The 26,801-nt window shown below is 41.8% G+C and overlaps 1 protein-coding gene across 1 annotated transcript in view; it reads right to left on the bottom strand.

Moving 5' to 3' along the window:
* Nucleotides 1–23,694, bottom strand: part of CRYBG1 (crystallin beta-gamma domain containing 1) — a gene marked incomplete at its 5' end in the record, with an annotated part of 60,007 nt that extends 36,313 nt beyond the window's left edge. Inside the window, 6 exons of the mRNA XM_082855637.1 lie at nt 7,582–7,721; nt 10,658–10,826; nt 12,474–12,592; nt 12,679–12,726; nt 15,741–18,027; nt 22,991–23,694. Of these exons, the coding sequence (XP_082711763.1) occupies nt 7,582–7,721; nt 10,658–10,826; nt 12,474–12,592; nt 12,679–12,726; nt 15,741–18,027; nt 22,991–23,694 (3,467 nt within the window). The remainder of the gene's footprint in view (nt 1–7,581; nt 7,722–10,657; nt 10,827–12,473; nt 12,593–12,678; nt 12,727–15,740; nt 18,028–22,990) is intronic.
* Between the last annotated feature and the right edge of the window lie 3,107 nt (nt 23,695–26,801).

A 26,801-nucleotide genomic window follows, 5' to 3' on the forward strand; every position in this document is an offset into this window, starting at 1 on the left:
AAAAACACAAACACATGGAGGATAAACAATACGTTACTAATTAACCAAGAGATCACTGAAGAAATTAAAGAGGAAATAAAAAATACCTAGAGACAAATGACAATGAAAACACGACAATCCAAAACCTATGGGATACAGCAAAAGCAGTTCTAAGGGAAGTTTATAGCTATACAAGCCTACCTCAAGAAACAAGAAAAATCTCAAATAAACAACCTAACCTTACACCTAAAGGAACTAGAGAAAGAACAAACAAAACCCAAAGTTAGCAGAAGGAAAGAAATCATAAAGATAGAGGAAATACATGAAATAGAAACAAAGAAAACAATAGCAAAGATCAATAAGACTAAAAGCTGGTTCTTTGAGAAGATAAACAAAATTGATAAACCAATAGCCAGACTCATCAACAAAAAGAGGGAGAGGACTCAAATCAATAAAATTAGAAATGAAAAAGAAGTTACAACAGACACCGCAGAAATACAAAGCATCAAAAGAGACTACTACAAGCAACTCTATGCCAATAAAATGAACAACCTGAAAGAAATGGACAAATTCTTAGAGAGGCATAACCTTCCAAGAATGAACCAGGAAGAAATAGAAAATATGAACAGACCAATCACAAGTAATGAAATTGAAACAGTGATTAAAAATCTTCCAACAGGGCTTCCCTGGTGGCGCAGTGGTTGAGAATCTGCCTGCTAATGCAGGGGACACGGGTTTGAGACCTGGTCTGGGAGGATCCCACATGCCACGAAGCAACTAGGTCCGTGAGCCACAACTACTGAGCCTGCGCGTCTGGAGCCTGTGCTCCGCAACAAGAGAGGCCACCATAGTGAGAGGCCCGCGTGCCGCGATGAAGAGTGGCCCCCGCTTGCCACAACTAGAGAAAGCCCTCGCACGGAAACGAAGACCCAACACAGCCAAAATTTAATTAATTAATTAATAAACTCCTACCCCCAACATCTTCTTTTAAAAAAAAAAAAAAAAAAAAAAAAAACCTTCCAACAAACAAAAGTGCAGGACCAGATGGCTTCACAGGTGAATTCTATCAAACATTTAGAGAAGAGCTAACACCCATCCTTTTCAAACTCTTCCAAAAAATTGCAGAAGAAAAAACACTCCCAAACTCATTCTAGGAGGCCACCATCACCCTGATACCAAAACCAGACAAAGATACTACAAAAAAAGGAAATTACAGACCAATATCACTGATAAATATAGATGCAAAAATCCTCAACAAAATACTAGCAAACAGAATCCAACACATTAAAAGGATCATACACCATGATCAAGTGGGATTTACCCCAGGGATGCAAGGATTCTTCAATATATACAAATCAATCAATGGGATACACCATATTAACAAACTGAAGAAGAAAAACCATATGATCATCTCAATAGAGGCAGAAGCTTCTGACAAAATTCAACACCCATTTATGATAAAAACTCTTCAGAAAGTGATCAGAGAGGGAACCTACCTCAACAAAATAAAGGCCATATATGACAAACCCACAGCAAACATCATTATCAATGGTGAAAAACTGAAAGCATTTCCTCTAAGATCAGGAACAAGACAAGGATGTCCACTCTCACCACTATTATTCAACATAGTTTTGGAAGTCCTAGCCACGGCAATCAGAGAAGAAAAAGAAATAAAAGGAATACAAATTGGAAAAGAAGTAGTAAAACTGTCACTGTTTGCAGATGACATGATACTATACATAGAGAATCCTAAAGATGCCACCAGAAAACTACTAGAGCTAATCAATGAATTTGGTAAAGTTGCAGGATACAAAATTAATGCACAGAAACCTCTTGCATTCCTATACAGTAATAATGGAAAATCTGAATGAGAAATTAAGGAAACACTCCCATTTACCACTGAACAAAAAGAATAAAATACCTAGGCATAAACCTACCTAGGGAGACAAAAGACCTGTATGCAGAAAACTATAAGACACTGATGAAAGGAATTAAAGATGATACCAACAGATGGAGAGATATACCATGTTCTTGGATTGAAAGAATCAACACTGTGAAAATGACTATACTACCCAAAGCAATCTACAGATTCGATGCCATTACCAATGGCATTTTTTACAGAACGAGAACAAAACATCTTAAAATTTGTATGGCGACACCAAAGACCCCGAATAGCCAAAGCAGTCTTCAGGGAAAAAAACGGAGCTGGAAGAATCAGACTATACTACAAAGCTACAGTAATCAAGACAATATGGTACTGGCACAGAAGCAGAAATACAGATCAATGGAACAAGATAGGAAGCCCTGAGATAAACCCACACAGGTATGGTCAACTAATCTATGACAAAGGAGGCAAGGATATACAATGGAGAAAGGACAGTCTCTTCAATATGTGGTGCTGGGAAAACTGGACAGCTACATGTAAAAGAATGAAATTAGAACACTCCCTAACACCATACACCAAAATAAATTCAAAATGGAGTAGAGACCTAAATGTAAGACTGGACACTATAAAACTCTTAGAGGAAAACATAGGAAGAACACTCTTTGACATAAATCACAGTAAGTTCTTTTTTTGATCCACCTCCTAGAGTAATGGAAATAAAAACAAAAATAAACAAATGAGACCTAATGAAACTTAAAAGCTTTTGCACAGCAAAGGAAACCATAAACAAGACGAAAAGACAACCCTCAGAATGGGAGAAAATATTTGCAAACGAATCAACGGACAAAGGATTAATCTCCAAAATATATAAACAGCTCATGCAGCTCAATATTAAAAAAAACAAACAACCCAATCCAAAAATGGGCAGAAGACTAAATAGACATTTCTCCAAAGAAGACATATAGATGGCCAAGAAGCACATGGAAAAGCTGTTCAATGTCACTAATCATTAGAGAAATGCAAATCAAAACTACAATGAAGTATCACCTCACACCAGTTAGAATGGGCATCATCAGAAAATCTACAAACAACAAATGCTTGAGAGGGTGTGGAGGAAAGGGAACCCTCTTGCACTGTTGGTGGGAATGTAAATTGATACAGCCACTATGGAGAAGAGTATGAAGGTTCCTTGAAAAACTAAAAATAGAATTATCATATGACCCAGCAATCCCACTACTGGGCATATACCCAGAGAAAACCATAATTCAAAAAGACACATGCACCCCAATGTCACTGCAGCACTATTTACAATAGCCAGGTCATGGAAGCAACCTAAATGCCCATCAACAGACGAATGGATAAAGATGTGGTACATATATACAATGGAGTATTACTCAGCCATAAAAAGGAACAAAATTGGGTCATTTGTGGATATGTGGATGGATGAGACTGTCATACAGAGTGAAGTAAGGCAGAAAGAGAAAAACAAATATCATATATTAACACATATACGTGGAACCTAGAAAAATGGTACAGATGAACTGGTTTGCAGGGCAGAAATAGAGACACAGATGTAGAGAACAAACGTATGGACACCAAGAGGGGGAAGTGGCGGGGGATGGTGGTGGGATGAATTGGGAGATTGGGATTGACATATATACACTGATATGTGTAGCATGGATGACTAAGAAGAACCTGCTGTATAAAATAATTAATTAAAAAAAAATCATCACAATGGGACTGCTAGTTTCCACTTAAGATGGAGAAAGCTGTGAAGAGTGTTATCCTAACAAGAAGAAAAAGCTGGATAAAGTAGAAGATTACAGAATTTCTTGAACCCATCAGAGAGTTGAAATCTAAGAATAGGTCATGCCTACAAGTAGGGATATGTATGAGCACAGGCCCACCTGAGTCAAGGCAGAGAGGAAGATGGGGCTCCCATCCAAGTGGGCCTTCTTTCAATAGATGACAAGTCAACTGAAGGTACAACATTGAGCCACACTTAGTATCTTAACCTAAAAGCTACTTTCAGAGGATTAGTATTTGAAGTTTGATTGAATTCATTAGTCATAATTTTTACATGTGGTTATATAACATAAAACTTTTAAACAATTCTAAAGAATTGATCTAAAGAAAAGATCAATTCTTTATAGCTTTCTTTCAATGCAAAATATTTCTAAAGGCTAAGACTCCTGTGAATAGAGTCCTATTTAAAAAAAAAAAAAGACGCAATGTAGCCAAAAAATAAATTTAAAACAAACAAAAAGAGTAAGTACAGATATACTCATCCATATGGGTAATCTTAGAAACAACGTAAAGAAAAAAGAACAAGCCACACGGACGTTTGATAACATTTTTATGAAGTTCAAAAGCAAGCACAACTAAAACAGTGCAGGGACAGATACCATAGGATGAAACTATAAAATAAGGGAATGAGAAAACCACAAAGTTTCAGAGAGGGGTCATACACGTAGAGGAGTCAGGGGGATGGGAGCAGGCGGGCTATGCCAGGTCCTGCGGCAGCATTGGTAACGGTGAGGTTCTCAGTCGGGTGATGGGCACGTGGGGGCTTGACTACTAGACTTCGTAATTCACATATACACATATTTTTATGTATCAAATATTTCATAACAGCACTGATCAAAAGAATATGTGGCTATTAAAAAATGTCCCTTGACTTCAGAACACCTGCATTCCAGTACCTGTTCTGCTGACGACTAATCCTAACAACTAATCCAACTTGAGAAAGTGACCAAAACCTGTCTTCCTTGGTTAAATGATGGTGTTGGAACAGATGCTCAAAATGCTCCCTTTGAAGTTCTAAAATCCTTTAGCTTTGTTTATTAGAAATATACTCAAAAAAAGATGCGCCCTCACCTCTACAAGGATGGGTACCAGGATTAGCCAGCTGCTTTAAACAAAGGTTTAAAAACAAATCACAGGCAAGAGAATCTGAAAGGAAATGTGAGTTAGAAATGTCTCACTTTCCCAAATAAGAAACCGACAAGTAATACTCTTCATTTGTGTATGTGTAGCAAAACCTAATCCAGAATGAATAGGCCCTGAAATAAATCTCCTAATGGAATCTAAACAAGTACCACGCCCCCTACACCACCCCCAGCAAAATCTTCTCTTACACCAGTTCAGGGGACTGCTGCACCAACAGAAGCAACATGAGCTCGGGTACCTGTTATCAGCTGAATCCTCCCAACCCACTGAGATTCTCCTTGGAGATCTGTAAAAGTACTACTGACCTGGTCCCAAGATGACCAAGTTCAATGACCCCAAACTTTGAGCTGACATCCAAGGCAGCTTCCTATTATCCTAATGGAAATGAAGAACCAGGGGGAAAAAAAAAAAAAAAAAAAAGTCTACTGCCATGCAAGCCCATCAAAACTTGTAAAACATTACTGGTTTGTAACTACCACCTATAAAACTAGGTTAAACTTACTGTCAAGGTAAGAAACTTTAAAGTGTAGCTCATTATGCTTCCACATAGCCCAAGCCTGAGTGATGAAACCTTCCAGACATGGAGATTAAGATATTATGGCAAACGCCTATTTCATTCTTCTAAGGAAAGTGATATTTCTCAACATTAAATGCTTTGAGAAAAAAGATGTAGAGATCTCTTTGATGTGAAAAAAATAAAAGGCAGCAAGAGATGAAGACACTTTTTTTGTTTAGATTCCTCCTTTTCTTACCAATCACTAAACACAAAAGTGCCCGAAGCTCAGATGCCTTTTCTGCTCTTTACACTCACTCCCCGATGAGATCTTATCTAGCACCCGGTTTAGATACATTCTCCGTGCTGATGACTCCTGATTTTATCTCCAGCCTCACCCCAATCCCGAATTCCAGTGTCATGCATCCAGTCACCTTCCTGACCTCTTACTTGAACGTGCAGTTGACATCTCCAACTTAACCTCACAAACTCAACTCCTGGATTTCATTCCCTCTCCTAGTTTTCTCCATTCTGGTAAATGCTGGGGTCCCAAACCCTGGACATTTCTCAGCCCCTCACACCCCACATAAAATCTGTCAGCACATGTTGGTTCTGTCTTCAAAATGTATCCAGAATCTGACCATTTTTCACCACTACTGTCATGCCAAGTCACCAAAACCTCTTGCCTATGTAACTGCCGTGACCTCCTCACTGGTTTCTTTGCTCCCATTCTTACCTCTTTACAATCTACTTTTACACAGCAGCTAGAGTGATCCTCCTAAAACACAAGTTAGATCAAAATCCTCCAATGAGTTCTCACGTCACTTGGAGCCATCTAAAATCCCTCCCAAGTCCTTCAAGGTCTGACATGACAGGAGGCCTCTCTCCCATCACTGGTCCTCCTAGCTCACTCTACTGCAGCCAGACCTCCCACCTGTTGCCCAAACATCCCCTGGAGGGCTTTGCAAATGCTGGGCTTCCTGCCTAGGACACTCCCCTGTTCCGCCTCCCTCAGATGTCCCTCAGCTGACTCCCTCACTTCCTCAGGTCTCTGCTTAAAGGTCACCAGGGACCTTCCCGACCACTCTCTAAAGTAGCACTTCCACTGTCCCTCTCCATAATTTATGTTTCTTGTAGTATTTACCTTCGCACTCATTACATATGTATTATCTTATGCATATTCCATTAATAAAATCTCTTGAGCAGTCTCTGAATATATAACTTATATATATAACCACTGAATATATTATGAATTGATTAGAAAATACACACAAAGACAAAATTTGAAAAGAAGATTTTAAATAATATATAAAGAAGCTTTAGTGTTTTTTCCTGCATCTCAGTGGATGTCTGTCACATGCCCTGGGCTGTGCGCTCCACTGCAGAAGCCACAAGCTTCAGTTCTGCAGCCTGAACTTTCTAGCCTTATTTCTCCTCTGAGATATTCCCATTTCCTTCAAAATACCCTTGCAATTTCCTGTGATTTTTGAAACCAACATTCTAGGGGCTTTGGAAAGCATTGTGTGAAAATGTTAAAGGAAGTAGCATGCATGTTGGCCTCCATCCCACCTGAAATATCAGGGGCACACATGTTTTAATTACCTCCTTTGAATTACCCTGAAGGTATAATCTGCAACTCAGCTTTGAATGAATCAGGTTCCTTTGCAAAAAGGAAATTCCCACATTAAAAATGCAGTTTTTGGACTTCCCTGGTGGTGCAGTGGTTAAGAATCCACCTGCCAATGCAGGGGACATGGGTTCGAGCCCTGGTCCAGGAAGATCCCACATGCCGCAGAGCAACAAAGCCCGTGCGCCACAACTACTGAGCCTGCGCTCTAGAGCCCGCGAGCCACAACTACTGAAGCCTGCGTGCCTAGAGCCCGTGCTCCGTAACAAGAGAAGCCACCACAATGAGAAGCCTGCACACCACAACAAAGAGTAGCCCCTACTCGCGGCAGCTAGAGAAAGCCCGTGTGCAGCAACGAAGACCCAACACAGCCAAAAATAAATTAATTAATTTTTTTAAAAAATGCAGTTTTCTCCCTGCACTTCCTCCAAGAAATCATCATTGTTTATAAGACAGCTGAATCGTGAGAACATAGGTAACACAGTAACCAAAAATATCAGATTTTTATGTGCCTTATCAAAAAATAATAAAACCTTGTAGTCAATAATTACTTGACAGGACAACAAATCAGAGACAGAGTATCTTAAGTCTTCCTTTTACACTCAAAAAAGGGCTTCATTAGAATTGTATTGTAAATAAAATACTCACGTGCCCCAATGTACTTTAATGGAACAAGTCTTCTGCATCATACCAAACCCCTGCATTTCTTCAATATCATCAAAGTAGGAATTTAGAAGTCCTAACCCTCCTGGTTCAGTAAATAAGTCAATTTGACTAACTCTGTAATCCTAAAAAAAAAAAAAAGAAAAACGAATACACGTATACATGTATAATAGTACACCATGTATTAAACTCTACAGTAAGCTCATTATTCTTCTTTTCAAATAGTTAAAAGAAGCTTTAAATATACAATAGGTTGCACAGATCACCTGCCACTTTATTCCTTTCCTGTTTTCACCCATGACCTAATAATATATGATCTTTCGGGGCAGACACATTGGTTTAGTCATATATCTCAGTGTTACATTCAAGCAAAGAGCACCAGAAATGTATTTTAGAGTTTTGGAACATAGTTATTTCTCTCATCCTCACAAACAAACAAACAAAAAAACAAAACTGCTTCGCTTTCCTTGGTAACATGAGTTTTAGTTCCTTTGCTCTCCTGTGACCGTCCATGTCCAGGGATACTGGTTTATAGAGTGGTTGCACTTGGAATCTTCCTCAGCTGTTTTGTGCCCATAAGCCCCCTGTGGTAACTCTCCTTGACTATGATGTCGGCTTGGTCTAAGTCATAAAAGGCGAAGGCACACGTTTATGGTGATTTAAATCTCTACACTTTAGTCACTATTCCATGCACTGCATGTCCATCAAACCCTCTACAAAAGGCCTCTCCTGGCTGAGTGCCTGAGCCCTGATCGAATGTTTTTTGAACCTCTTCTGTGTTGCAGAGCGAGGTGAACTGAGGTACAGAAAAAATGGTTAACACTTGGGTCAGTTTAGGGGCAGCTCTTTCAAACATTAACAAAAGGAACAAATCTAGTGAACTGAAAAGGTGACCCCCTTGAATATACGTTGTGACTTATGTTTATGTGTCAAGAAACCATAAACACAATCTGTAAAAAGTTACAATTCGTCACATATTAGGAGCCATAAAAGTATTCCTTCTCTTTAACATGACACCATTCAGAAAAACTTACCCCAAGGAAATAAATCAGAAAATGTATACATTATTAAATGCACAAAAATGTTCATGCAGTATTATTTAAGGTAAGTTTTTCCCTAAGTCCCACAGTAAGAAGAAAGGTAAAATAAATGATAGCGCATCATACCAATGGAATATGATGCTCAGTTAAACCCCAAACCATATAATAACATGAAAAGCATTAATTCACCTTAGGTCTGCTATTATCAGGGGAAATAGGAGGCCTCTTTACTAATGTGCTTCATTTCCCTTAGCCCACCTTCCGGGATCCCTAAATCCCCACCCCACCAGATCCTAATACCTCCCCCAGTTGCAAATCATTGAGAGATGTTACAACGGGAGTGTAACCTTCAGGAAAGTTGTATGGAGAGAGAAAAAAAGGATTGAGAATCACAGTTTTAAAGGAAAACAACACTGTACCTGTATTATGATTACAACTATAGAAAAAGCAGATTATAATATGGCCAAGAAAGAGTAGAGAATTCAGAAAAATGAAGGGAGGACACTTCATGACAGATGGGATTTTGGATGATAGTTTAAAATATTGTTTCGTTACCAATACTATTTGAGTAATAAATAAAAACTGCAGGTAAATTATCCCACTATGACATTTTAAAATGGTGTTTCTCGTGTCTTACATAAGGTTCATCACATTATGTACTTAAAACTAGTAAGAGATAAATCGTTTAGAATACCAATATTACCACCTAAGTCACTCAGAAATGTTGACCCAGGAAACAGGTGACATTTTCCTCCGCCAAAAGCTGTTAGTCACTCTTACTCGTTCTCATTTTGGAACATGGCTTTTTTCCCTATTGTACCCCAACACCCATGTCTAGTACACAAATGGAGTTTTTTCACTTGGAAGATACCTTTTACATTTTTAAAGGTAAAGAATCATCAAATGCCAAGAACCGTGAAGAACTGATACAAGTTCCTCAACAACGAATAAGGGACCAAGAAATTTTTACCCAATCCATAAAGTGGCCTTAAATACCTATTTTTCTAAAAACCCACATGAAATGCCAGAGTTGATCAACTGAATTATCTTTGGATTATTTATTTTTCCAAAACATAACTCCTGTAAGCCACTCAAGGTAATAAGAACTCGCACAGCCACCAAAAAACTAAGTAAAAGAAAAATCTGGCCCATGCTCCGCAACAAGAGAAGCCACCGCAATGAGAGGCCTGTGTACCACAATGAAGAGTAGCCCCCGCTCGCCTCAACTAAAAAAGAAAGCCCGCACACAGCAACGAAGACTGAATGCAGCCAAAAATAAATAAATAATTAATTAATTTAAAAAAAAAAAAGAAAGAAAAATCTGTTCAGGACTTCCCTGGTGGCACAGTGGTTGTGGTTAAGTTTAAGAATCCACCTGCCAATGCAGGGAACCCGGGAAGATCCCACATGCACGGAACAACTAAGCCCATGCACCACAACTACTGAGCCTGTGCTCTAGAGCCCGCAAGCCACAACTACTGTATGCACGTGCCACAACTCCTGAAGCCCGCGCACCTAGAGCCCGTGCTCCACAACACGTGCAACACGAGAAGCCACCGCAATGAGAAGCCCGTTCACCGCAACAAAGAGTAGCCCCCGCTCTCTGCAACTAGAGAAAGTCTGCACGCAGCAACGAAGACCCAACGTAGCCAAAAATAAATACATAAATTTATTTTTAAAAAAACAAAAATCTGTACATACAGAACTCATCAAAACTAGGTTATTAAGTAAAATACATTTGCAGATAGGAATGGGGGGCCGGAATGAGAAATTTACCTTCAGGATTTATTGTGAAAAAGATGACTAACCAATTAGAATGTTTCTTAGTTCTAATTCATTTAACATGTACAAATGTTTAAAATACAGAAAATACATCCATAAAACACCAAATATTTGTCCCACTTTTATCATAAAATGAAACTCTCTCTCAAAAGAATTATACCCAGCATTCAATAAATATTTGCTGAAAGAATGGATGAAATCCAGTTTGCCTTTATTAAAACCTTACGAATTTTACCTACCTGGACCACAAGTCTGATTGAACCAATCACCACAGGCTTAGCCGACTCTGCCTCGTCATCGTTTCTTTCCAAAATATCTTCTATATCCCAAAGACCAGACAGTTCCAATTCTCCCTCTTCTAAGGGGATGGAGTGTCCTTCAAAATTTGGTTTCTCATAAAAAATCCAGCTAAGAATAAAACATAGCAAAACTATTAGCCAGTCTTGGTGAGAGAGATTTTGAATACGCAAATATTCTGGCCAATAGCCACTACATATATATATATACCATATACTAGTGGCCAATTCTCTAGCAATTAAAACAGCATAAAAAAAAACAGCATAAACTCTCCCTAAAACTAAAACTTCAGTGGGCATAATTAAGCTCTGATAACTGAAGAATTTTATCAGGATTTTAGAGGACTTTTGACTATCAATATGAACATTATAGAGCTACTAAAGTTTTATAGAATTGCCAGTTGGTGGAGACTTAGTAATATGTCAGATAAATGGACGTTTATTGCAATTTTTTTCTTTTTATGTATGTAAAAAACACTTCTCTTGAGGGATTTTAACTTATATATTAGAACCATATCAATGGATATATTGATACAAAGGACTACTACATGCATGTTAATGGAAAGCATTTTTTGCAGTTTTATTGAGATCTAATTGACATATAACATTGTATTAGTTTAAGCTGTACAACATGATGATTTGATATCTGTGTATATTACGAAATGATCACCATAATAAGTTTAGTTAACATCCACCACCTCACAGTTACAATTTTTTTCCTAGTGATGAGAACTTTTAAGATCTACTGTCTTAGCAACTTTCAGATATACTATGTAATACTTTAACTTTAGTGACCCAGAAAGCATTTTTACAGTATTCTTCCCAACAACATCCGAACACTAAAGAAAAACCTCACGACAATATATGACAGTGCTGGTCTTAAGAGAAGTCAACAAAAGCTGAAGAATCACTATTCATTAAAAACAAAATTATAACTTTCAGTTTTCAAATTTAAGAATAAAAGCTAATTGTATGTTTCTAATGAATATGTTGAATATACAGAAAAATATATTAAAATATCTAAAACCTAAGAGGAAAGATGCTGCATATTTAATCAAATGGAGACCTAAAGAAAAGCTTAATAATTTTGTAAACCATAAAGAGCCCTACACTCTTTCTTTTAAAAAAGCTTATAAACAGGCACTAAAGACAAGTATTCACGCCAGGTAAGTGATTTTTTTTAAAAACTGCTTTTCTGTATTCAATTTCCTGTGTATTTCCTCGAAGCATTTAAGCTGGTAATAAAATTGTTTCACGATTTCTTTACTTAATAAAAACTATCTGCTGTCAAAAAGTTAGAAAATAAAATTTAGATGAGTCCTTCACTGAACTGTCATTAAAACATGTTAGCAAAGATGTTTTTTCTTATAGAATTTCAAAAATTCTATCAACATGACTATGACCTATCAACATGAGTAGTGCAATTCTTCTCAACCTCATTGAAAATTCAAAAACCAAAAGTATATTATGGACTCCGGTGCTCATGAGTCCGAACCAACATTATGTGGGAAAAAGAAACTTATACTGCTGCACTTTTCTGATTTTTCTAACAACAACATGCATCATTCCTACCATCAGAAATAACAGTATAAGCCATATTTCTTACACATGAATTTCTTTTAGTATTCACTATGACTAGTATTGTCTGCCCTTTACACTGCTAAGGGCATAATTTAAAATAAGTACTAATGACCAAAAGGGTAATTAAAAATGTGAAACACACACCCTCCAAGTCAGAAACACAAAGTGTCACTCTTACCATCCTCTAACAACTTTTATGAGTATCACGGGAGAGAGGCTCCAAGAGCTGCAATCCTCAATGTCACTGAACACTTCAATGCACTCCTCTGACACGTCAGGTTCACCGTATATCACCACCTAAAGAAAGTGAGAGTGGTAGCACGTTTTACTGTACTTTAACAGATCAAAATGAAATCTAGACTCGGAATAGAAAATAATCTTACCTTTCCAGGTCGGGGATTGATTTTATTCTGGACACCTCCTTTAAGTGTCTGTAATCAGATGAACAAAAACACAACAAATAATTAAACTTTACGTAAAGTCCTCTTTTCTCCTCTCATGATCCTTTAAGATCGTATTTGCCTCATATTTGTCAATTTGGAAACATGTCTACCTTGATCTATGCCAAAGTTGTCTTAAAACTCTCTTTGACGGGACTTCGCTGGTGGCACAGTGGTTAAGAATCCACCTGCCAGTGCAGGGGACATGAGTTCGAGCCCTGGTCCGGGAAGATCCCACGTGCCACGGAGCAACTAAGCCCGTGTGCCACAACTACTGAGCCTGCACTCTAGAGCCCGCGAGCCACAACTACTGAGCCCGAGTGCCACAACTACTGAAGCCTGCATGCCTAGAGCCCATGCTCTGCAACAAGAGAAGCCACCGCAATGAGAAGCCCGGGAACCTCAACGAAGAATAGCCTGCGCACAGCAACAAAGACCCAAGGCAGCCAAAAATAAAAATAAATAAAAATTTAAAAAACAAAATAAACTCTCTTTGACTCTATTAAAATAAGGGCTTTTTCCCCCCTCTAACTGTATTTGACATTTAAATTTCTTTTCATTTAAATGCCTAGGATACTTCCACCAATCTGGAAAGTTCAGGGCGTAAGAGTCAGACCTATGTTTTACATCAGTTCACAGAACAAGAACTCAGCTAAGAGATTATAATTCAAACAATCTCAGTATAGTTTCAAATAAACAGAGAAATTCTAATGGATTAATCACATATCTAGAATGAGCTGAATCCATTTTATGTGTTCATATACATATCTTATCTGAATCTATAATTACTGTTTTTTCATCACATAACTAGTCTAAATAAAGTGTTTATGGTATATTTCACAATGTACATTGTACATGGTTACTTTAATCCCTCCTTTTTGATGAACAAAATATATTTTTATATGGCTCCAAAACTAATCATTTTCAAGACCATCTGACCAGTAAAACCAGAAATGCCTAAGATAATAAAAACAGTAATTACACATGTAAAAATATTATAAAACATGGACTACTTTCACTGCTGAACAGGATGCCTATTCTAAGGATGGCCTTTGATCTGATCGCTCTTGCACCACACCAGGGTGGAATATGCCTGAAAGACCATAGGAAGGGCCTCAGTAGAGCATTATTACAGATTAAAATGCCATATGCTTATTTATATATGCACATTTCAAGAAGACAAGCTAAAGAAAAAGCCTGATATTTAAATGAAATTCAGTTAAGACATTAAAGGGAGAATATATAGTCAACAAAGCCCAAGGTGTAAAAAAAAACAAAACAAAAAATTTTTTTTTTATCATAAAAAGGCCTAGAGAAAGTATAAAGTACTTTGTTTCTCCTTTTTACTCTATTTGATCGGGTTTTTCAAGGGACTCCATAGGGAAACTGTATATTCTGTTGTCAGACTCGTTGTCAAAGAGAGGTAATCTAAGAATGATTAAAAAGACAGAATAATGCTGTAATGAACGGGAAGTGGACCAGTGTCAATTTTGTGCTTCAGAGAAATACTCAAAAATCTTAGGACTTCTAAGTGCTATAGGCTGATTCAGTTTTATCTGTTTACAGCAGTGGTTCTCAAAGTGAAATCCAGGGGTCCCTGGAGGGCCCCCAATAATTCTACAGGGAGTCCATTACGTCAAAACCATTTTCATTTATAAGAAGAGGTTATTTCTCTTTTTCACTTTCTTTCTCTCACAGGTGTAGTGCGGAATTTTCCAGAGGGTCCATGACATGTGATGACATCATTGCTCTGATGGCTACAGGAATGTACATTTGTATGTTCTAATTTTTCTCAGTATTAATTTCTAATGTAATAGATGCCAATAGGCATAACCCATATCAACAAAAACTCTTTGGGGTCCTCAATAATTTTTACTTTATATCTACATCTATATGTGTGTGTGTGTGTGTGTATGGCATCCTAAGAGTAAGAAATATGAAAACTTTTGAGCAGAGGGATCTGAGCCTCTGCTGGAAATCCAACTGTACGTTTTGAAAGAGCTTCCAGAATTGTATTCCATGATAGGCTTGTAGCAAAAGCTAATACAACAAATTCAAACATGGGGCAGTGCCCTGTACAAATGAAGTGGGCAAGATATTTTCTGCCTGGATAAACTGTGTTGGATGTTGATCTACACTTGCCAGGTAGCCTGGTTCACAGGGTGGGCAACAGGAATACAGAGGCCCACTCCCGTTTCTGGGCTTAGCAGAGCTGAGCTCTAAATCTTATCTGCCTCCCTCTTTCAACTTGAGTATCAAGCTTGGTAACGGAAAGCCACAAATTCACATCAAAAACTGAGTAAAGAAAACAACTTCCAGCAGTCAGATAAAAGAAGATGGAGAAATCTTAACTGTTTCTCAAAATGGTATTTTGCCATCCTTTCTACTCTGTTACAGGAAAGTGCTAATGTAGACCAAATTCTTTACTTCCCAACAGCTTTGCAGGAAAATAATATTTCCCTAATGAAAACTAATTCCAGATAAAGAGAAAATACTTTATCAGCCATGTGGGATAAACACTTATTGCTCCTAAGGGGAAGAAACAGTGAATCTCAAAGTACAAGAGAAACGGTTAGGAACAAGATTCCTCGGTGGAGGCTTTTCCAGATAAAGGAAGCTTGCTTCATAAATGCTCAAAATTCTAGGTATAGTATTGAGCATTTTTACACAGAACTAGGGAAGAAAAAACACCCTGTCTCTGAGCTCTCAAGGTACCTTAACTACACCTTTCACAATACAACACATAAATTCACAAGTGCCCTAAAATATTTGTAGCTTATTTTCCTTGCTGGACTACAAACGCCTTGAGAGCAGAATCCAAGTACCTTTTCTCTTGGACTCTAAAGACCCTTGTACATAGTAGGTTTTCAAATATGTGATGAATGAATAAAAAACTATCAGACACGAGCATAACCATTTTTAAACAAATAACATGAATTGTTCATCGTCCCCTTCTCCTCTGACTTAAAAATACCCCACATAAATACTACTATGTTGCTACTTACTGTTGTATCTGATAATGACATTTCAGAAAAAGAAATGCTTGGGTCAAACAGGGTGGATTTGAAAAGACCAGGGAAGTCTGTGTCACTGCTTCCATAGCTCGGCAAGTTCGATTTAAGAACACTTTCAATATGATTAGCCTTTTCCATATCACCACTGTTCTGCAGTTTTGAAAATTCAGAAAATGTAGTTTTGGGCACGGGTAGGTTGCTTCGTGAATCCAGATCTTTTCCGGTTTCCTCTTTTTGCAGGTACTTTTCCACGGAGCTCGGACTTTCCAATCCCGAATGAGACGTATCTGACGAGTTGAAATTGAAGACCTTTACGTTGCTGGGTGGCAGACTTGGCTGTTCTTTCTCTGAACCACAGGGTGGGGCACCCTCAGCCACGGGCTGTAACACGGAAGGCCGAGAAAGAGAACTGCTGTGAGCGGTGTCGAAAGATGTGGTCATGGTATTGACTGATGTTACAGAGGGAGAAAAGATTTTGTCTTGTGGTAAAGAAGATAAGATGCTTGAGAAAAGTGCACTTTTTTCTAGCCTCGATCTCTTGACTCCACCGTTTGTGACATCCCTGTTCTCCTTGTCATTTACTTCTGGAGCCGCCAGAGGCTCGCCTTTCCCATTAGTGCGAGTTTGCAAGGACTTGAAAAGGACACTCTGTTCAGTGGATGAACGTTTGGGTCTCAGTTTGGATTTGGTGTCAAGATTCTGCATCCAATGTAAAGCCAGTGACGTTTCTGGCTGGCCTTCCTTTTTCTTACCCAAACCAAAGGTAAACACGTTGGGATCAAACACCTTTTCTAAATTGTCCTCATGAATAGGAGGCATGGCGAAGTGAGGGGCAGGGGAGTTTGGCATCCTGGCCTTCTTTTTCTTCTGGGGCACACAAACTGCGCTGTCCATCTTTTTTATAATCTCAGTGAATTTTTCCATATCAGAAGAAGAATCAAATACACTATCATCACTACCAGCAGAAATGTTCAAAAGGCTTGCAGGACTGTCCTGGCCATTTACAACATTTTGATTGGGTCTTTGAGGGGTTTCTAAATGATTTCTGTTGCCAGGGTAGTTGGTGGTGCTGGATTCAGTCTTCAGGGGTTTTCCGTTGCCCTGAATAGGCAGAGTTTTTTCTGATTCGGGCAGCATGACTTGTGGGCCAGATTTTGCTACATGTTCCTCTGTGCAATGAATGTGTTTGGGTGATGTGCTCTTATTGCCCTGTACTTCCTCTTTCTGGGGAGTACGACTTGCAACGGAAACCACTTCAAGTTCATTATTGTGACAGCTTGGCAACTGTGCTTCTCTAACTTCAGAGCTATCCGAGATGACCCCAGAGCAGACATCCTTGGTGTTCCCCACAGGGAGCATGAAGGACCTGACCTGGACAAGGACCTTGGATGGACACTCATTTCCCATGGCTGCCAGGCTGTGCTCTGGGGACAAGGGAGGGCTTCTTTCTCCCCCTCCTCCTCCTGCCAGTCTGGAGGGGGACATCTTCTCATTATTCTGATGAGACCCAGGCAGAGTACATCCATTATGGTTTTCTGACACTTTTAGATCAGTGCACAGCAAACTGCTTACAGGAGCTTGAGCACCTGTGTCTTTGGGATCATCCACAGGAATGGGGGCAGCCAGTGAAAGAGAAGGCCCATTAGATGACCCAGCTGGGTGCTGGGAGTCAGAAAATCCATCCTGCGGCTTCGGTATGGCTGTTGGAGGTGAATCTTTGGCCTCAAGAACGGCAGGGCTGTCTTGTACTGTATCAGTCATATTTTCACGTTCAAGTCTTCTGCGGTCAGCAGCCTTTGAGTCGTCCTCTCCTAAGAGCTCGTGGTCCTTAACAGGAATCAGAGCAGCAACCACTGGTTCAGAAGGGCAGCCAGCATCTGTTTGCCCATCTACCTCATCACCTTGGTTAAGCGGAGAACCCGGAGTCTCCTCTTCAGGAACAGTAACTCTGGCTTCTGCCGAGGCTTCCTTCCCCAGCGCACCATTCTGCTGACTATCTGGCAGCAACTTCTTTTCAGGCCGCTCCATTTCCTTGGCTTTTTTGGCTAAATTCAGCTGTGCCCTCCCGACAAATGTTTTATTAGAGGCAGGAGTGTTCCTCGCACCTCGAAGGTCAGTGTGTCTTGGGCTATTTGCCTGCTTGTTTTCAAATAAGGAGATTTTGGTGGCAGTGTTTCCTTTGTGAACTGGCTGGCTAAGTGGATTATGCCCATTTCCCAAACCGCCAAGATTCTTAGGGGTTTTAAGATTTAGTTCCACATGTTTGGGCTTGGCAGGGCTGCAAGAATAAAGCAACAAGATAAAGTTATTAACCTGGGTTTTAAAGTGAACATACCGATTTATTACAAAACTGTGAAAAGCCAGTATCTTTCTGATAGGTAACATTTTTGATGAAACAATTTTTAAACAATTCTAAATACACTATCAGTTACCTTTAATGGATGTTGCGCTTCCGTATGAGGGATGAAAAATTACATAGCTAAGAAAGGCTAGAGGTGAGAGGGTAACAAGTTTTCTAATAAGTTTATCATGTACCTAGTAGATAAGTACAGTGCTTGGCACTAGAGTTGGGACTGAAGAACATTAGAACCAATGTAAATACTTCCTGTACTCCCATACTTTAAATATGTAAATGATTTCCCCAAAAATCAACTGTGTATTTTTTATAACTTTTTTTTACATTATCTCAAAAGTGAGATTATAAAAAATATTTATCTATTATTTACCTCTTTGGATAGTTTATTCCCTTCATCCTTCCCCCATAAAAATTTTCTCTGACTATACAAGTGTGTCCACTATAGAACATTTAGAAAATATAAAGACAAAAAACCACTCATAATCTTACCACTCAAACACTATCCCTGTCAACATTCTAGTATACTTCCCGTCTTTTTTGTATGCATAGGGAAATATTTTCAATAGAATTGAGATTAGTCTGTTCATAGAGTTTGGTATCTTGCCTTAAAAAAAAAAAAAGAGATTTAACATTTTTCAAGTTACTAAAAAATATGAGAAGTCTTCATAATGTCTGCATAAAAATCCATCATATAGATGTACCACAATTTACTTATCAATTACTCAGTTGTTGGTTTTGCCACCATTCTGGGGGCAAAGAGGGTCTCCCTTCTTTCTCACATTTCTTGGGTGTAATTGCCCCCTAATGGAAATTTTAAGTCTTTGAATGTACACACTGTTTTCTTTCTGAGGAAAAAAATGTCCTCTGGCTCTGGTCCTGGCTCTTATACCAATTATCTGTGTGAACTTGGTCAAGCCACCTCAACTCTCTAAACTCTACCTTCTCTACCTGTAAAAATAAACAAGAAACTAGATGGTTTAGAACGTGTGTGTACTGGTTCACACACATACATGTTATCACTGAAGATATCCTGTGGTTCTCTTCAAGGGCTGCAAAAGGGGACAGTAGAAACTGGGGGATGGAATTGTTGGCCAACCACCCTCCTTTCAACCAGAATCACTCCTACTTATGTTTTATATATCACTTTTATATAAGCTTTCCAAGAAGAACAGACTTTAAAGCTAAAAACAAAAATGTCTAAATCATTAGTCTAGTGGTTTATAAAATGTAAGAGATAACACCCACTGACATTCACTGATCGTCAAGCACTTTCTATGGCTTGCCTCATGTACAATTTTACACATTCTCTTTTTTTTTTTTTTTTTTTTGCGGTATGCGGGCCTGTCACTGTTGTGGCCTCTCCCGTTGTGGAGCACAGGCTCCGGACGCACAGGCTCAGTGGCCATGGCTCATGGGCCCAGCTGCTCCGCGGCATGTGGGATCTTCCCAGACCAGGGCACGAACCCATGTCTCCTGCATCGGCAGGCGGACTCTCAACCACTGCGCCACCAGGGAAGCCCCACATTCTCTTTTAAGATGAGGAAGTTGGCATCTAGAGAAGGTAAGTACTTTGCCTGAAGTCACACAGCTAGTAAGTGACAGAAGCCAGGTGTTCTGGTTTCAGATGCTATGCTCCCAACAACTCTACTATTCTGCTTCCCCAGATAGGATCAGACTAGCTTCGCCTCAATGACCGCCTCTGGTTCTGTCCAGCTTTATGATCCAAGGAGTCAATAAATTATCAAGAGAGCTATAAGATAATCACACCTTAGAGGCCACCTCAATAATGAGAACACAAAGTAGGGAAGCATTAACATCTCACACTGTCTCCTGCATGGACTCACTGGCCTTCAAGAAGGCTGGGCCTGAGGAGCCTTTTGAAGGAACAGGCAGTAGGACCTTGGAAGAAGACACTTTATTCTTCTGGAGAAAATGATTAGACTGAGAAGACTTGAGATGTCCTTCCCAAATACAGCATTAAGAATTAGATGTTCATTTTAAAATTTTTTATTTAAATACTATATTTGATATATTCTCATGAATTTCTCCTTGGCATTGCTTTCCCCAATAGCTCCTTAAGATATCTAAGCTCCCTCACGGTGGGCCCTTACCTGAAATATAAAAGCAAAATTAACTTACAAGCACTTCCTTAAAGATTAAATTCTAAAACCAGTGAGATGATTAGAAATAAGAGAACTTACAAATGCTATCAGTTAATGAGGGATGTTCACATAGCAGGGAATACACATTTAAAAAATTCTCACTAATCAGCTCAAGGAACAGTCAAATATCAAAGTAGATCTTATGATGTAAATGGAAAATGCTCCAGGTTAGCCAATAAGCTACGTTAAGGACAGGACACACACATCTGCACGTTAAAGATTTACACCAAGATCAGAATACATTTTACAACCAAACTTTCTGTACTATTAACCTCTGCTACAGAGAGTCACTACAATTAACCTGGTTCAAACTGATTAAAAGGAAGACTCCTATAATTCACGTTGTAATGCCTTCATTAAGATGCGAAAAGGGAAAATATCCTGGAGTCTAAGAAGCCATGGCTATAATGAGAAGAAAATTCTCCTTATTCTAAACATACCATGTTAAGAATCTCAACATTCAATACTTGGTAGAACTGAAGACATAATTTCTCTAGCAGCATCAAGAAACATGCTGCTTCACAGTGATTATTTTTCGGGGAATATAAAATGGTTTTAACTATAAAATTTTACATTCAAGTTGTTTTTAGAAATAATCCGCGTAACATCTCCAGTTGAAAACAATGAGGAAAAACTAAAGGGTCTGAAAAAATCCATCAGTCAAACATAAATGGGTCAAAGGATGAGAAACAATTATTAATTCTCCATTCCAATAATTTGCCGATTCACCAAGTGCAAGGCCGTGTGCAAAACAGAATTAAACTGAGCCTCTGGCAAAGGAAAATTTTAGGTAGGAAATAATCACTCCTTAGAAAAAGACATTTGGTTTAGTTCTGTCACAGGAAACAGCACATGAAGAAGAGTTTCACTGCAAGATTGCTTGGTTTGTTTACCCTATCCCTTAACGGTGTGACATTTCTGGTTTTTCCACTGGTGTATTCTGACTGGAAGACCGGGGAAGCACCCTTAATCAGGTACACAGCATAGTTTCTCTAAGGCTCACACTTAGGAGGTCTGAATGTTCAGTCACACTGGCCTTCTACAAATAATGGGCATCATTCACTCAGGTTATTTCTCCGATGCTGCTGTTACAGAATAAACTGCTGACTCTATCAAAGTTCTCCAGGTTGGCAGCTGGTGAGGTAGCTCAAGTTATTCATTAAGCAGGATTTCCTCCCCGGTGTTTACCAAGCAGACTGCCTACTCTTAAGCTTACTTATCCAAGAATTCAAATAGAATGAATCCATTCAGTTTAAGATGATAATGCTGTGGACTTCCCTGGTGGGGCAGTGGTTGAGAATCCGCCTGCCAATGCAGGGGACAGGGGTTCGAGCCCTGGTCCGGGAGGATCCCACATGCCGCGGAGCAACTGGGCCCATGCGCCACAACTGCTGAGCCCACGTGCACAGCTACTGAAGCCCGCGTGCCTGGAGCCCGTGCTCTGCAACGAATGAGGCCACTGCAGTGGGAGGGCCCCGCTCTCCACAACTGGAGAGAGCCCACACACAGCAACGAAGACCCAATGCAGCCAGAAATAAATTTATATATATATAAAAAGAATGATAACACTGTGAAAATCTCAGCTCTTTTAATAAATGTGTGAATGCTGGAAAAAGTTTAGATACTCACTTTTCACATGTGCTGAGAGACGGAGGAGGATGAGTGTGGGAAGGGGGATGGTCTTAAGAGTTTTCCAGGGTGCCCTCCCCGTCCTGTCTACCTATACAGATCACACCCACCATCAAGGCACAATCCCATTTCCTCCAAAACACCAACAGTGATTTCTTCCTCCTGTGCACATCCCCAGCCTTGGGGATGGTAACATCCATTTGGCAGTTTAATCAGATTATCACCTCTTACAGTTATCTGATTTGTCAGCATCTTGGGTGCCAGAATGTGTCATAAGCTTTTCAAAGGCAATATATACTGAATCACAGTTGTGGCATTTTTCCCATTGTGCCTAGCACACTACCATGCACAGAAAGAAGGTACTCAATAAATATTTGAGAAATCAATAAACTTAACAGCAAGTGGTCACAGTCTGCTGTTGAGCTTGATCCTTCTAACGTGTCCTTTCATTTATCAAATAGTCTTCCAGTAAAAACACTGATCTTCCTTCATTTCAATAATTGAAAATTACTTTTCGACGTGGTGGCAAAGATATCACAAAACTACCTAACATTATAAAGGGGAACCAAGATACTCGTATTAGAGTATCTTTTTTGTAAAGCTTTAGGCCAATAATGCACCAAGTTCCATAAAAGGTTCTGTGAATTCTCTTGAACTCAGACACGTCAAAGCTACTGGGTATACTGTACATACTAGTGTTTGCTCCGTTTTCAAATTCATTTGTGTTTTAAGAATGACCCACCCAGGAATGCTGGTGCATATTCTGAATAAAGAATAGAATTAGTTCGTCAAGCCATGCAGTCTTCTATTATTTATGTAAACACTGAACCTCCAGAGATATCTCACTTTCACATTCATTGAACTTAAAAGGCTTATATTAACAGGAATTAACAACCAACTAAGGTCCCGAATGGGTCATCTTCTTAAACCTTAACTGTGCTAACTAGCCCTTCACTATCTTAATTTCACCACCGAGGAGAAAACCCAGTGCACACAGTTCTTCCACAAATGCAAAGAACCTGCGCCCCTCGGAACGGCCGCCCAGCCCGTGTGCGGCGACCGCTGCTCGCCAGCCCAACCCCGCAGTTACTTACATGGTCACTGTAGTGGTCACTGTCCACCTGCCCCCACCGAAATGGTTCCTGGGCTTCAAGCCGTCGGCGTCAGAACCTCCGACCGATCTGCCCAGCTCTTTGCTTCGACTTCCCTCTCCCCGGCCGTCGAAGAGGTTGGGGAGTGGCCCCCTCTTGGGCTTGGGCTTGATCTCGGGCGGCAGCGAGCTGCTCTTGACCATAAGCTTGCGGTGGATGACCCGGGCCGCCTCCTCCCCGCTCTCCTTGGCGGCCGGGCCGGGGCCGGGGCCGGGGCCGGACGCCCTCCTGAGAAGAGAGTCCTTGGCCGGAGTTCGCGGGCCGCCGGCGGGTGAGGTGGGCACGGCCTCCGGAACGTGGCTCCGGCCCCTCCTCTTGGCGGGGGACGAGGCGGGCGGCGGCTGTTTGCTCCGCTCGGACTCCCCTAGCGGCTGCCCTTTGGGGTCGGGGCTGGGCTTGGACTCTAGGCCGGAAACAGAGGCAACGCCCCCGTCGGGGGCCGCCGCGGGAGATTTCACTTTCTTTTCAGCAGAGCCGTTTTCGGCGGCTGCGTTTGGCGCGGCCGCGTTTGGCGCCACCTCGTTGTCGAAGACCGCGTCATTCCGGGGCTCAAAGTCAGGCGGCAGCGGGTCAGCACCGGGGGAGTCGGTGGATTTCTGCGACCTCCTCCGCCTCCCCGACCTTCGGCCACTCGACCTCTTCTCCATATCTTCGCAATCGCCGCAATCTTCAGCCCCGGGACTGATCACGACCGGCTCGTCCACCCGCGCCACCTCAGTCTTACTCAAGTAGATGTCCAGAGTCAACACTTTGGCGGGGTGGGCGCGCTCGCGGGGCCGACAGTCTCGCCCCGGGGGGTCGGCTTTGCTGTTTCCCGGCGCCAAACCCGTCTGGTTCTCTGCGCCCTCAGCGGGACGGTTGCCCGCAGGAGCCGATGCGTCCTTGGGGGGCTGGCTCGGCGCGTCTTGGTGCTCCGGAGAGCCTCCTTGGGCACACAGGCGGGCGGCCCTGTCGGCCGACTGCTCCCCGGCGGGCGAGCCCGGCACGCCCCTCGCTCCCCGAGCTGGCTCCTGCTCGCGGCCAGCGCCGGGCGAAGCGTTCTCCTGCCCGGAGGAATTCCCTAGTGAGGAGTGCAGCTGCTTGGCAGCGGTGGTGGCATCTGGGAAAGTCTCTCCCTCTGCCTCCAGAGGTTCTAATTGGGGTGAATCACTTTCATGGCCCTGCTGCACAGCCGCCTCCGCTGCACGGCTGCCCGAGCCAGGTGACCGCTCGGCGTCCGGGGGGGCCGCCTGGACGCAGCCCTCGGGGCGCTGGCCCTCCGGCTCCTGGCACTTTTCCTGGGGGGAGCCCTCCTCACACGTGTCTGTCTGCTTTCGTTGGCTGCCCTGAAGTTGACTCTTCTCAGTCTCTGTTTCGGGGAGTTTGGAAGAGGTTACTTCTTTGGGAGAGACTGATACGGCATTTGAGCTGGTGGGACTCTCTAACCCGTTTCTGGTGTTCCTTCTCCTTCCTGCCGTGAACAGAGTGCCGAGTTTTCCCAAAACTGGTTTCCTTTTGTTCTCTTCTGGTGGTTGTGCGCTGGACTGAAAAATAAAAGGGGATGGGGAAAGAGAGAACCTGAGAATCCGGTTTTTTCCTTTAGTAGTTAAGTATATTATGGAACTACAAGCCAAAATGATAATAGGCCAGAGTTTCTAACTGAAAACGAGATTTGTGTTTGGGAATTCATTCCAACAAAATAAACTCTTATTTTATCTTTTGAATTTTTCTCAAACACCATCTATGCTTGGCGCTACTGAAGAGTAACATTAACTACAGAAAGAAAATTATTAAAGAAAATTCGGAAGGTCCTAATAATCACTCAAGCAAAATAAACAACTCCTAGGCCTTTCTACGTTTTGCTTTTTACCTCCTTCCTCTGTAAAGATGCAATTGCAAAACATCCATGCGTGACTACAGGGCAGCAGTAACCATACTAAAGGCGGAATTTTTTCTGAAATGCCGCCTTTTCTTTTTGTAGGCGGAAAGGAGTACGAGGAAGAACAGCCTTCTCCAGAACTGAAGGAAACCACTTGGGTTCAACGTGACTGCAAACGAAAAACCTTGAGAAAACGAGAATTCGAGCCCCTGGGCGTGCCCTTCACCAAGCCCGAGGTTCTCGGCGCGCCAGGCAGCGCGCGTCCAATGGGAGAAGCACGTGGGCATCAAACGCCCGCTAGTCCTCATGGAACACAGCTGACCCCTGCCGAGCTCACCCGAGAGGGTCTTCTCCGCGGGTAGTTCCGGGGAGTGTCAGTAGGTCGAGCACCTGCGGGAGGGAGGGCGAAGGTGCTGGGCGACCGCCTTCGCAGGTCCCCACCCCCCGACCCCACCCCGATCTGGCCGGGGCTGACGGAAGGGCGCGGGGCTCTCCCAAGCCGACCTCGGCCGGGGTTCGGTCCCTCACCACCCCGCTGGGCTCCAGCTGCGCACCGGGGCGGGGGGGAAACCCCAGGGGCGGGGGGGGAACCCCAGGGGGCGGACCCACCCATGGGAGGGGCCCTGGCCGCCGGCGACGAGCAGCTGGGGTGCCGGTAAGGGGAGAAACCTGCGCCTGTTACAAAGCCTGCGGCAAAACGGCCGGCACCTGGCGCCCGCGCGGGAAGCCAGGAGGGCGCTCAGAACAAATCAATTAAAGCAAATCGGCCAATGGGCGCTGTGGCGCGCCGGGAGCCGGTACGCGAGGTGCCCGGGCGGGCAGAAAGAGGAGGAGGCCCGCCTGCGGGAGGAGGGAGCGCGAGCGGCGAGTCCAGACAAGCTCCTAGCGGAGGGAAGCCTATTCCCGGTAACGAGCCCACGGCAACCCAGACCACACGTGTGGCTACAATAACTTAAGAATTACCCTTCCACCTAAAACCCGAGAGCTACCTTTCTCGGAAGGGCAGTTTTTACAATATTGACTGCTTACAGAGGGGTTCCTGAATCACTCTTTAAAGCGGCTTCATTTCATTTGAATTATATGCAGCCAGTGGACGTGGGAGATGGTGGGAAATAGGAAAGACTGTAAGATAAAGCATGGAAGTAGCAGGGTCCACAAGCATTTACTGAGACAGTCCTGGCACTGTAACATCATGTCATTCTGCAACAGCCCCGTGAGGTGCTTGTCACCCAACAGCAGAAATAAGGAAAGCAAAGCTCAGAGCAGAGAGACTTAAGGTGTATTAGAGGTGGGGGCAGTAAAGTCAGGATCCAAACCCAGGTCCTCAGCTTCCAGTCCGAGCACCCCCAACTCCCCACTGAGGACATGGCAGTGCAGTGGGCACCCCTGAGCCAGAGTCAGCCCAGAGGAGTAGACTGCAGGCCACACTTCCCCCAGAATCGGCTCCTGAGGAAATGCTCCTGAATCAGATTTACTGACAAACTCCAGAGGTGATTCTTCGCGCTTGAGAAGGCCCTGGTGGGAGCTTTGGAACTAGACAGCTGCTGCATGAGGAGAGGGACAAAAGAACGTTGCAGCCACTGGGAGCTTTTGTGACTGAGTTGATATGCTTCTAAAATTTAACCAGATTTTGATTAATAATTATTCAGTAGTTATATAAATAATATAGGAAGAATTCACTGTGTAATTTAAGAAAAAATACATTAAAATATTCCAGTCTCCTAAGGAATATATTTGGACTCTTTCACTATGAGTCAAAGGTATTACATGGTTTTGAAACGTAATAATTCCTTAGGCACTAGACTTACTAAGTGATTTACATAGATTCTCATCAGAGACAGCCCTGAAGATAGGTAGTGTTTTTATGCTCATTTGCCAAGGTTCCTTATCCTTGCT

Source organism: Leucopleurus acutus, assembly GCF_964270905.1.
Source record: "Leucopleurus acutus genome assembly, chromosome: 15".
In the NCBI taxonomy this organism is placed as follows: domain Eukaryota; kingdom Metazoa; phylum Chordata; class Mammalia; order Artiodactyla; family Delphinidae; genus Leucopleurus; species Leucopleurus acutus.